General features: G+C 39.6%; 1 protein-coding gene across 1 annotated transcript in view; it reads left to right on the top strand.

Annotated features, from left to right (window-relative positions):
- The window catches only part of COPG2 (COPI coat complex subunit gamma 2), a 219,881-nt gene that overhangs the window by 86,181 nt on the left and 121,562 nt on the right, over positions 1-12,138 (top strand). Inside the window, exons 15-20 of the mRNA XM_052638348.1 lie at positions 1,003-1,078; positions 1,915-2,018; positions 2,511-2,636; positions 3,388-3,450; positions 4,108-4,247; positions 6,434-6,605. Of these exons, the coding sequence (XP_052494308.1) occupies positions 1,003-1,078; positions 1,915-2,018; positions 2,511-2,636; positions 3,388-3,450; positions 4,108-4,247; positions 6,434-6,605 (681 nt within the window). The remainder of the gene's footprint in view (positions 1-1,002; positions 1,079-1,914; positions 2,019-2,510; positions 2,637-3,387; positions 3,451-4,107; positions 4,248-6,433; positions 6,606-12,138) is intronic.

Raw genomic sequence — 12,138 nt, 5'->3', positions numbered from 1 at the left:
AAATGGACGTTGCATACAAAATCTGCTCACAAATTTAGTGTAGCACACCCTGCTGCAGATACACAGATTCATCCTGTATTTAACTCCTGTTAATAATAATTTTGAGGTTAAACTGGAACCTATTTTTGTTTTGTGTCTAATCTCTCACTTGTCTCCTCCTGCTCTCCAGCACAGGTCCAATGCTTCAGCCTTACTCAGCTGCGTCCAGTCCCAGAATCATTCCACACTTTATTCTCTGTCCTGAGGGCCTTGCTACTTTTCACTTCTCTTTCCCTCAAATTCTCTTTTCCTGCCTTTCCTCTGGCTAACTCTACTTGTTCTGCAAGCTTTAGTGCAGGGAGTCAGTGTGAGCTCTTTGTCTTCTCCTCCAGTTTTGACTTAATGTTCCTTTCTCTGCTCGTATAGTATCCAGGACATGGTTCTACTATAGATTTACTATGTTGTAACTATCTATTTACACCTGTCTTTCCCACTAAACTACAACTCCTTGAGGTCAAGGGCTACATCTTTTATCTTTTTACCTTCAGCACTTAGCACAACTCCTGAAAAAGTTAAATAAGGAATAAATCTTTGTTGATACAGTGAATTTTAATAATAGAGTTTTGGGTATTTTTCCCCCTATGTGTGGGGCTGGTTGTTTGAGGTTTGTTTGGTTGTTCTTTAGTCACTAAGTTGTGTCCTACTCTTTTGCGACCCCATGGACTGTAATCTGCCAGGCTCCTCTGTAAGGAGTCAGACTGAAGAATAGCTTATGTAAGAAATACATATGATCCTTTTTCCTCAATGCATAGAGAGTTTTCTTATTCAGAGCTCTCTTGGACCCACTTTCTATTTCTATTTATGCTTAAATGGATCAAGGAAATAAGAACAAGAAGTTCACGATTAAACAGTGAGTTTATTTCAACCGAACGTGGGGAAACTCCTCTAATTTTTTTCTTAATAATTATTGCTTAACTCTGTGAAGTCAGTATTCATGTTGTTTCATTTTATGCTCCATTATAGCTGCTGTGAGCGCTTTGGCAAAATTTGGGGCTCAGAATGAAAATCTTCTCCCAAGCATCCTAGTACTCCTACAAAGGTAACTAAAAGAATAAAAAAAAAAAAAAAAAAAAAGGAATGCCATGTGACTGAATAGATAATTCCTCATTGTACCATGTCAAATGCCTTGTAGGGCTTAAGAGTAGAGCTGATAGAGTAAGTCAGGGGCAAATGGCGTTTTCCTTACTCTTGGTAATTTTGCATGTGCGAAGTGCACACAAAATTTAACTTCTAATTTCTCATGCATGATTTTGAGAAAGTGACTTAAATATATGTGCCTCAATTAGTATAGCAGAGGCCAACTTCAAAGAGCTTCACTGTGTAGAGTTGAAAATACCAGCTTTTCATGGTCTCTTTAACTCCCTATTTGATGAGGAAAAGACTTGCTTTAGCAAACACTCCGTGATTACATCTTGCAATTGAAGCAGAAAAATTATAAGCCAAAAGCTGGCTGGTTTAAATAAAACAAATTGCCATTTGAGTAATATCAGTGCCTGGGTTTAGAATGCTTTTTAGTATCCTTGGAAAGTCTAATATTGCCAGTTTTTAGTTTGTAGAAGTCTAAATCTTTACCAAGGTCATGTGGTTGCAGATCAAAGAACAGACTCCAAACTGCTATCTTATGCTACTGTGTTCTTCCTAATCATTTTAATGCCTGCTTATGTAGTGCTTCTGATTCATAATGACACCATTTCTTTACCAATTCAGAACAATACCCAGGATGTATGGAGATTTTAGGAGCCACTGTTGGCTGTTGTTGAGCTCTTGTATTACGGTAGTATCAGATGGCCTGGATCGTGTCTGTTAGGCATAGTGGTAAAGCTCTGGATATCTTTTAGAGTGCTATGACATGCCTATTCTGTATCCCCTGAACAGGTGTATGATGGATACTGATGATGAGGTACGGGATAGAGCTACCTTCTATCTGAATGTGCTGCAGCAGAGGCAGATGGCACTGAATGCTACATATATCTTCAATGGTCAGTGAGAGCCAAGAATGGAGACAAATATACTTTTGTTCTACAAGTGGTGTCTTGGAAGCATATCTCATGATTTTCATATGAGCTGGCTTCACTAGGCAGAATGCTTGGTTTCTGTCTCTGAATGCACTTCCATTTCTAGAGAAACCTAAAAGTATGTAAAAGTCCAAAGAATATTGCTTGTTCCTGGTTCTCTTTGAGCACCCTGTTAGATGGGTTTACCTTTTTCCCTTTTCTTATGCTGTCTTTGTTTCCACATGGCTCTGTTGCTTTGTTTTCTGGAAGATACTTCCATTTTGTTGCAAATATGTATGCTCAGCTCCTGTGCTTCCTCAGATGGAATTATAAGTGCCTATCTTCTTTAATAATTTAGCTTATAAACCTGTGGTTATAGTTTTCTTTAGAAAGCTTAAATAAATATTACAAATCTGGGCCTGCCTGGATCCTAGGATTGGCAAGAAGTTCCAGTGCTGAGAGTTTTCTGTTTCATAGGTCTAACAGTCTCTGTACCAGGGATGGAAAAAGCCTTACACCAGTACACGCTGGAGCCTTCAGAAAAGCCCTTTGATATGAAATCTGTTCCTCTTGCTACGGCTCCTGTCTTTGAACAGAAAGCAGGTAATGGGAACACTTTGTTTTTAAACTGTTGATAGTTTCACACCAATAAAATACACTGTTGGCATATTTTTTCTAATATTTCTTTTAATGGTCACTCCTTCTAAATCTTATAGAACTAAGATGAATGATATTTTTAAAGTTAGGGTTTTAAAATTTTTTCCTTATTTTCTCATGGAAGCAAGAATATGAAGTGTGGCATAGAATGAAAGATTTTTTTAATGCTGAGTGTTAGAGCATTGGAAGTTAGTTGTCAGTGTTTCAGAGCAGTAGTTGTGTTGCCACCGCCTGTTTTTGTTTTCTGATCTTGATTAACTTCTTAGTTAATTTTCCTTTTGGAGGCTTAAAAAATAAATGGACAAAGTGTGTAGTGGTTCAAACCGAAAATGAAAGAGCTCATGCCCTCAACATTTTCAGTTTTTTGTTGTTGATACTACATAAGTAGTTTTTCCTATTTGAATAACGAGATTTGCTTTATAAACTGTTCCTTCTTTTCAGAGTAATTTTTTAAAATATTCTGGTCCATAAAAGCAAATTCTGTATTTTGAGAACTTACTTTATTTATTTCATGAAGTACGTTCACTAAATACACTTTGAGTGTCCCTCCAAGAAGGGTGACAAAGAACCTCCTGGTATGATTTAGCAATAGCTCCTTATATATCTGCTGCAAGTTTTTGTCTTCATCTCCTATATGCATGGTTGACTTGATAGTGGCAGGGAAAGCTCACTTAACTGCTCATCCCTGTTTCTGTAGAAATCACACTGGTGTCCACTAAGCCCGAGAAGCTGGCTCCTTCCAGGCAAGACATTTTCCAAGGTATGATGATTTGATGTGTAGAGGGAGTAGCCCAGCTCCCGAGGCATTGCAACTATAATGAGGCCACCACTTTTTATTCAATTTTATTAGTTCTGAGTATGGGAAATCTTTATATGGCTAAATATAATTTATTGTCATAGCTTCCTGTTGTTAGGACTACTGGAATCTGTGGGACTTGGCAATTTCCAGTTGTCAGCTTACTGAGAATGTTGTTCTTACCCTGTATCTTGGTTAACGGGACTCAAATTCTATGAAATTAGGAATTAAGTTTCTTTTTTATTTTTTGCTTTTAGTAATTAACTGTGAAGTGAAGTGAGAGTCGCTCAGTTGTGTCTGACTCTTTGTGACCCCCCTGGACTATACAGTCCATGGTATTTTCCAGGCCAGGATACTGGAGTAGATGGCGTTTCCCTTCTTCAGGGGATCGTCCCAACCCAGGGATTGAACCCAGGTCTTCCAAATTGCAGGCAGATTCTTTAGCAGCTGAGCCACCAGGGAAGCCCAATTAACGGTATAAACTCTTACTTAAAAGATTACTTCACTAAAGCTTGGGGACACATTATTAATTGAGTGTTCTTAAAACATTTTAGCTACCCAGAGTAATATCTTCCCCTGTCTTATTTTTCTTCCTTCTTTTCTTTCCTTTTTTCTTGATAGAGCAACTGGCTGCCATTCCTGAGTTTATGAATCTAGGACCCTTGTTCAAGTCTTCTGAGCCTGTTCAACTTACAGAAGCAGAGACAGAATATTTTGTTCGTTGTGTCAAGCACATGTTTACCAATCACATTGTGTTCCAGGTGAGAGAAGTGTCATAACTGGCTCTGGCAAGGGATTTAGTATTAATTCTCCTTTAGTTTAGAATACACAGAAGAACTATACAAAAAAGATCTTCATGACCCAGTTAATCCCGATGGTGTGATCACTCACTTAGAGCCAGTCATCCTGGAATGTGAAGTCAAGTGGGCCTTAGAAAGCATCACTACGAACAAAGCTAATGAAGGTGATGGAATTCCAGTTGAGCTATTTCAAATCCTGAAAGATGATGCTGTGAAAGTGCTGCACTCAATATGCCAGCAAATTTGGAAAACTCAGCAGTGGCCATAGGACTGGAAAAGGTCAGTTTTCATTCCAGTCCCAAAGAAAAGCAATGAATGCCAAAGAATCCGCAGACTACTGCACAATTGCACTCACCTCACACACTAGCAAATTAATGCTCAAAATTCTCCAAGGCAGGCTTCAGCAATATGTGAACCATGAACTTCCAGATGTTCAAGCTGGTTTTAGAAAAGGCAGAAGAACCAGAGATCAAATTGCCAACATCTGCTGGATCATGGAAAAAGCAAGAGAATTCCAGAAAAACATCTGCTTTATTGAGTGTGCCAAAGCCTTTGACTGTGTGGATCACAATAAACTGTGGAAAATTCTTCAAGAGATGGGAATACCAGACCACCTGACCTGCCCCTTGAGAAACCTGTATGCAGGTCAGGAAGCAACAGTTAGAACAGGACATGGAACAACAGACTGGTTCCAAATGGGAAAAGGAGTACGTCAAGGCTGTATACTGTCACCCTGCTTATTTAACTTATATGCAGAGTACATCATAAGAAATGCTGGGCTGGATGAAGCACAAGCTGGAATCAAGATTGCCAGGAGAAATATCAATAACCTCAGATATGCAGATGACATCAACCTTATGGCAGAAAGTGAAGAAGAACTAAAGAGCCTCTTGATGAAAGTGAAAATGGAGAGTGAAAAAGTTGGCTTAAAGCTCAACATTCAGAAAACTAAGATCATGGCATCTGATCCCATCATTTAATGGGAAATAGATGGGGAAACAGTGGCTGACTTTATTTTTGGGGGCTCCAAAATCACTGCAGATGGTGAAATTAAATTTTATTTAATTTAATTAAATCACTGCAGCCATGAAATTAAAAGATGCTTGCTCCTTGGAAAGTTATGACCAACCTAGACAGCATATTAAAAAGCAGAGACATTACTTTGCCAACAAAGGTCCATCTAGTCAAGGCTGTGGTTTTTCCAGTGGTCATGTATAGAAGTGAGAATTGGGCTATAAAGAAAGCTGAGTGCTAAAGAATTAATGCTTTTGAACTGTGGTGTTGGAGAAGACCCTTGAGAGTCCCCTGGACTGCAAGGAGATCCAGCCAATCCATCCAGAGGAGATCAGTACTGAGTGTTCACTGGAAGGACTGATGTTAAAGCTGAAACTCCGATACTTTGGCCACCTGATGCGAAGAACTGACTCATTGGAAAAGACCCTGATGCTGGGAAAGATTGAAGACAGGAGGAGAAGGGGACGACAGAGGATGAGATGGGATGGCATCACCAACTCAACGGACCTGAGTTTGGGTAAACTCCAGGAGTTGGTGAAGGACAGGGAGGCCTGGCGTGCTGCAGTTCGTGGGTCACAAAGAGTGACTGAACTGAACTGACTGAGCTCCTTTAGTTCATGATTCTGGTTCCTTTTATAGAGAAGCAACTTGCCAGCATTTTTCTGGTTTTCTTCCTAACTCCATAGCTAGAGAGATGCCTTTGTGTGATGGGAAACTTTTGATGATTTAAACTTAAAAGGACATAAAACTGAAATGTCTGAAAAAGTTGGACAGCATAGAGTATAACCTGTGAAAAAATGATCGTCACACTTAATATCAGGGTAAATTAAGTGTGTTGTTCCAAAACCTTGGATTTCAATTCGAATCTCAGCCAGCTGTCAGACTTCTACCATCTTGTTTGGTAGAACTCAATCTCAGGAAAGAGGAAAACACTGGTGAATAATATGAACAAGAAAGACCTAGAGAATAAGCTTATCCTTGTTGTCTGAAGAAAAATCTTAGTGGGAGACATGCATGGTGTTTAGAGAGAGAAGGTTTAATGGATTCCAGAACTGACTCGTGGGTTATGGGGAGGAAGAAGCAATTTACTTGGAAACCGTTCTTCATAACTTTCCTATTTGATGACTTTTCAGTTTGACTGTACCAATACTCTGAACGACCAGCTACTGGAGAAAGTGACAGTGCAGGTGGAGCCATCAGAGTCCTATGAAGTGCTGTGTTGTATCCCAGCCCCCAGCCTGCCTTACAATCAACCGGGAGTATGCTATGCTCTCGTTCGTTTACCCGAAGATGACTCAATCGCAGGTACTAATACACAGAATGCAGGAGATGTGATTAAGAGTGCATTACCACTTGAACTCTGAAGTGTCCTGACAGATATTTGGGGTCCAAAAATTTGTTTCTTTTCTGGGATTAATAAATGTAGTGATAATGAATGGTAAATTTATAAAGTTAGTTACTGCTACAGAAATACTAATTTTATAACCAAGTTTCTGAGTAAAATACGCTGGACATTTAATCTTAAAAGAGAAAGTGAATGTATACAGTGGTAGCCCGAAACAGAACTCAGACTTCCTGTTGAAACAGTATCACCACTAGTGGTGCACATACCTGATGTCCCCTGTGAAGGATCAGGGCCTGCTTCTCCCTGGTGTTTCTTTAGGGCAGCCTCAGGACTTTTTAGTTAGTAGACCCATGGCATCGTAAAATACTGTTTTTAAGGGTCCTATAACACAAGGCAAGTGTCTGAGAGTATGTCTCAGCCTAGTGACTGGTTTAACCAACATTTGTGTATGCACAGTTGAGAAAGGCTTTGTGATCTGCTTGACCTGTGTGCACTTGGGGATTGGGTTGGGAGCATGGTCGGGGGGAGGGGGCAGCGCGTGTGGGAAGGAAAGTAAACTGCTAGCGTCAACAGTAGTTACAAATTTGGGGTTCTGAGACCTTATGACCTACCTCCTGTGAATGTCGAGTATTGCACTTGATTTTTTTTCTCCGTTTTCCCACCTGAGTTCTTTCCTTCCCATATGTGCTGCAGAGTGTTTACAACTGTTACCCAGTTTGTACTGAAATAAGCACACACATTGCACTTACATTTTGAACAGTTTTTATTACTAGTACAGGAAAAAACAATTTTTACTACTAATACAGGAAAAAACATATAGCTAACAAATATTGGGAAAGTTACAGAGTTACAAGAAATCGTAAAAGTACTAGTACATAGTTATCCCTGGTCATCATTCAGTTACATTTGGGGCTTAACCTGTCTTCCTTTAGCCCCTCTCCCAACTCCCTTTTTAGATATTGGTTCCGGGAGCGCCTGTCCAATCTTACCTGTGTTGGATGATAGACCAGGCTACTCAACTCTAGCACGAGGTAGATTCAAGTTGGCACCATTGCTGGGTCTGAACCCCAGGTTGTTCCCTCTGGCCCCAGGTGGACCTGCAGTTGCAGCCACCCTGGATCCATAACCCCCTGGGTAGGAAGGCACTTTCTATCTGGCCTCCACTATTTCTCCTTTGAACATTAGGCCATCCAACTTTAACCTTTAATTATCTCCTTTACCCCTTTTTATGAGGTTTCTCTTATTCCATTCCCTTTTAACTTCACTTTCTTTCCTGGTCTGTTTCCCTCTGGTTAGATTTGTCTAATGTCCACCAGCCAATAATTAAGCTGGCTGTACTCTTATGTAGCTAGTTTCATTTAACCTTATTCTAAACCAATAATTGGCCCAGTCTTAATGTAGCCCTGTGGCTTTTGCCATCATCCTGGATACTCTGTCCTTTTTCTAGTAGCCACCTCTCCATATTTCAAAATTCTAACCCCATTTTTACTTCCCACAAACTCTGTTTTTTAAGGAATGCCATTACTTTGTCACTTAATTTTAGAGGGAACCAAAATGCTAAACTCATTGAAGAATCAAGCTCTTCCCACTTGAGAATACTAGCTCCTCCCATTTCCCCAGGTTCACTTGGATAACTGATAACTCAGGTGCCTCACATCCCAGGGAGTGGTTCTAACAGAATACAATAAATACAATATTACAATATCAAAATACATAAAACAACAATATTGAAATTACAGAAGTTACATACAGTATAGGAGAAAACAACAACAACAGAAAACATTTCTACCAACACAAAGCATAAGGGAGCTTTTATCCCTCCTTACTAAGGAGTTAATTTCTTTTTAAAACATACATCTTACAAATTAGCCCAGAGGTTTCAGCGTTTGGTCTGCTGGCTATGGACTCTTTTGGTTGATGGTTGTTAGTGGGGTGTTTTTTTTTTTGGTTGTTAGTATTTTGTTTATAAAAATTTGGCATTTGGAGAATTTTCTAAATTCAAAAGGGTTTGCTGATTGGTGTTCAAACTCAGTTATAAACTCTTGTGATTGTATCTCGGATAAAAGAAATGAAATTTAGTCTCAACATTCAGACTTTTAAAACTTTGAAAGTTTTAAAAAATTAGTAGGTTGACTTACTGATTTTACCAATGATTTTACCCATCATTTACCTGCTTAGGAAAAAAAAAAAGAAAAAAACTCCTTTCTATTCTTTAGTCTGTGTTAGAAATTATGAAATTTTGAGCCTATGGCCAATCCAAAGTCTTTGCTGTGCAATGAATAGAAGAGAAATACCAGGGCCCAGGTGGTAATACAAGTCTTTTTTCCCTATTCCTTCCTTTCAGCATTTTCCTGTTGCAGATATTCTGAATCTTAGCCAATCACATAAAGATCTATACATCACCTCTGCCTGTCTCATCTCAGAAAAGATATTTTCCACATAATTACAGGAAAAAAAATAGAAATTCTATAGATTGTGATTTCCTTCCTTCAACCTGAAAACTATACAGAATAGGAAGGAAAATAGGTTTTGGAGACAGATAAATTAGGATTTGAATTCTGACTCTGCTATACACTGAGTGCTTAATCATAGGCAAATGTTTTGATCTCTGTATACCTTTTAGGATTATTGTAAGGATAAAATGAAATTAAGTAAAGTGATGAGTATGGTGCCAGACACATAGTAAATACTTAATAGATAGAAGGTATTCTGAAACTATCCACTTTCTCCCTTTACCTAACTCTTTAAAAATCAAGCCGTTCACAGTTCAAAAGATAGAGACCCACCAATTTCCTCAGAAAGTTATTCTGTCAGTTGTTCTTATCTTTTTTTTATCTTTAAACCTTCCCATTTCTCCTTACTGTAAAAGTGTACAAAAAAATCTATGCCATCTGAAAAAATTTAAACTCAACATCAAGTATTACCATAACTCCTTCCTTGAAATCTTGGGAAAATTGTAAAAAGAGTAATCAACATCTTAAGTCTCAATTAGTCCTACTGATCTTCTGTCCTCCAGCAACTACCCTTTACTTAAAGACTGTCAGAAAAGCCTTCAAGGCAGCATACTTTCTTTCTGTGTCCTTTCTCACACAGCAACTTTCTTTCCTCTGCATGTTTATTACACCGGTAACAACACATACATGCAACATTCTGTGAATTTTTTCCCTCCTTGGGGCCTCTGTAATGACCATACCCTTTTGTTTTATTACTTACTCAGAACCATTCTAATTCCTATATTGCTTTTATTATTGAACTCTCAGTTCTTATAGAATCATATTTCTTACCTCAAACCATCTGAACAAATTTAAATAGCCCTCAACAGAAAATATCCATACCAAGGTCACATTTACACAAGTACATGTCTGAATCTCTTCTGTTTTTCATTAGGGATGCTGCCTCCCACTTAACAATTCACAGCTCTTTCATATGATACATACCTACATTCATACTGTAGTTCTTAACTTTGCCTACACCTCCTTAAACCTTTATATTAACTGGAGCTACCCTAGGATTCTGATGGACTCCAAACTCTTCTCTGAAGCTGCTGTTTCCATTCCATTATTTGCTGTTCAGTATTGATCATATTAACTCCTGACATTCCGAATTAAATTGACAATTTCAGTTAAGTAAAATTTATCTCAATTTCTTTTTACTCTGACTCACCTCCAACCACTCACTGGGATTCATATTACTGATCCTTAATGAAACCTTGCATTCTTCCAAGCTAAGCACATAATCTGCAATCTTTGCTCAAACACTAAAAAAGCAGGCAGGATAAGTTGAATATTGCTATTAAGCCACAATATATCCATTCCCTTTATCACTAGAATTTGTATGAGTCTAGCTAGAGAGTCCATATTCCTCCAAATCTGACCTGTTAGAGACTGGCCAAGGTTCAAGTCTGAGACACTCATTCACTTGTTCATTCATCTCATAACCAATTTCCCTTTCCCCAAACCCTGAAGTTTTTAACGTTTCCTCTGTGCTGACTTTGAACCTTTCTTCCTGTCCTACTTCATGTTCGCCATCATCACTGATAGCTGTCGTCTTTATTGCTGCCTTTCTTGAATGCTAACACCTCTCCAGAATGCAGTGTAACCATGGGATATCCACTCACTTCTTCTTCCCTCTCTTGTAGCCTTAGAAAAACCCTCTGCCTGTTGGTACCCCCCAGGTTTGGTTCACAGTCTGGCCTTTAAATGCCTTCAGTATGTGAAAATGTGAACCTACTCTTTATTATTCAAAACAGCCCCATCCTCTGGCATGCACTATCGTCTCTGGATGTCCGGAGTCCTGATGTCACGAGGACTGCTGCTCACGCTCTCCCTTCAGAGTCTGGTTTTTTACTTTCTCTCTATATGACTATTCTCTTGTATCCACCCACTCTGACATAATTACCTGGTAGATTTTTTTCAGGCAGCCACCGGTTTCCTTGTGACAGTTCCTTTTTGTTTTCTCCCATTTTTCCTTATTTCATTAATTGTGATCAAGTTGAATAGGTAGCACTCTGCATCATAACTGATATAATGTTCCTTAATAACTGCAAGAATGATTTATATGTATACTGTCAACTAAGTTCCCACTTTAACCACTTCTTTCCATTTTTCCTTTGCTCACTTTCATTAGAAAAACAACAAACATATGAACACTTTATCAAGTATGTGTAGGAGGCATATTTTCCCAGTGCTAAATACAGTTCTTTAAAAATCCAGTTGATTGCACCGTACCACCTTTGCTTTGTACTTGACCATGTTGTAGCCTCTCCCTCCATAAACATTCTGCATTGTCTCTCTTTCCATAAAACAGTGCTTGCTCATGGTTATGACAGATGGCACCTATGCTTTCTTATAGTCACTAGTCTGCACCTATTGTCTGGCCTCCACACCACATACTGTGCCCCTCCTGCCCATGAGATCTGCTGGATTCCAGATTGGGAGCTCTTGAAGCTGTCTTCCTCTTTTCTGTGGAGCCCCTTTAACTACCCTGACCCTTTACACAGCCATGAGGTCCTCCCTGCCCTCCATGCTGCCTGTCCCTTTCTTTTCCCATTGACTCTCCTCACCCATCTCAACACTGGCCCACCACCTTCACAGCCACTCCAGAATCCGAAGTCTCTCTTTCTGCACGCTGAGTGTGAGTGAGCCTTGCTCAGCCATCCTCTGCCTTTTCTCCACTCTTGTGTTCCAGCCCCTCTGCTTTGTCCTCAGCACGCCATCCTGCTCCCCGACCACCTGCCCACAGGGGCAGTGGGCTTTTCCTTGATATCTGCTCTCTCGTTGAGCCTCCCTCATGCTCCCCTGTAGCCACCTCTTGGTCTGCAACACTGTAGTGGCTCTGTATGCTGTCCCCATTCATCCCTAAGTACCTGCCTTGTCAGGTCCCTCAGGCTTCTGTCTGACCTTGTATCATTTCATCTAGTCATGCTCTGCTCTGACAGGCTTGTTTCAAACACTTCCTGCAGCCCACAACCTCTACCAGCTCATCCCCCTCTGC

Source organism: Budorcas taxicolor, chromosome 4 (genome assembly GCF_023091745.1).
Source record: "Budorcas taxicolor isolate Tak-1 chromosome 4, Takin1.1, whole genome shotgun sequence".
NCBI lineage: Eukaryota > Metazoa > Chordata > Mammalia > Artiodactyla > Bovidae > Budorcas > Budorcas taxicolor.
This window is presented reverse-complemented; position numbering and strand designations above follow the sequence as displayed.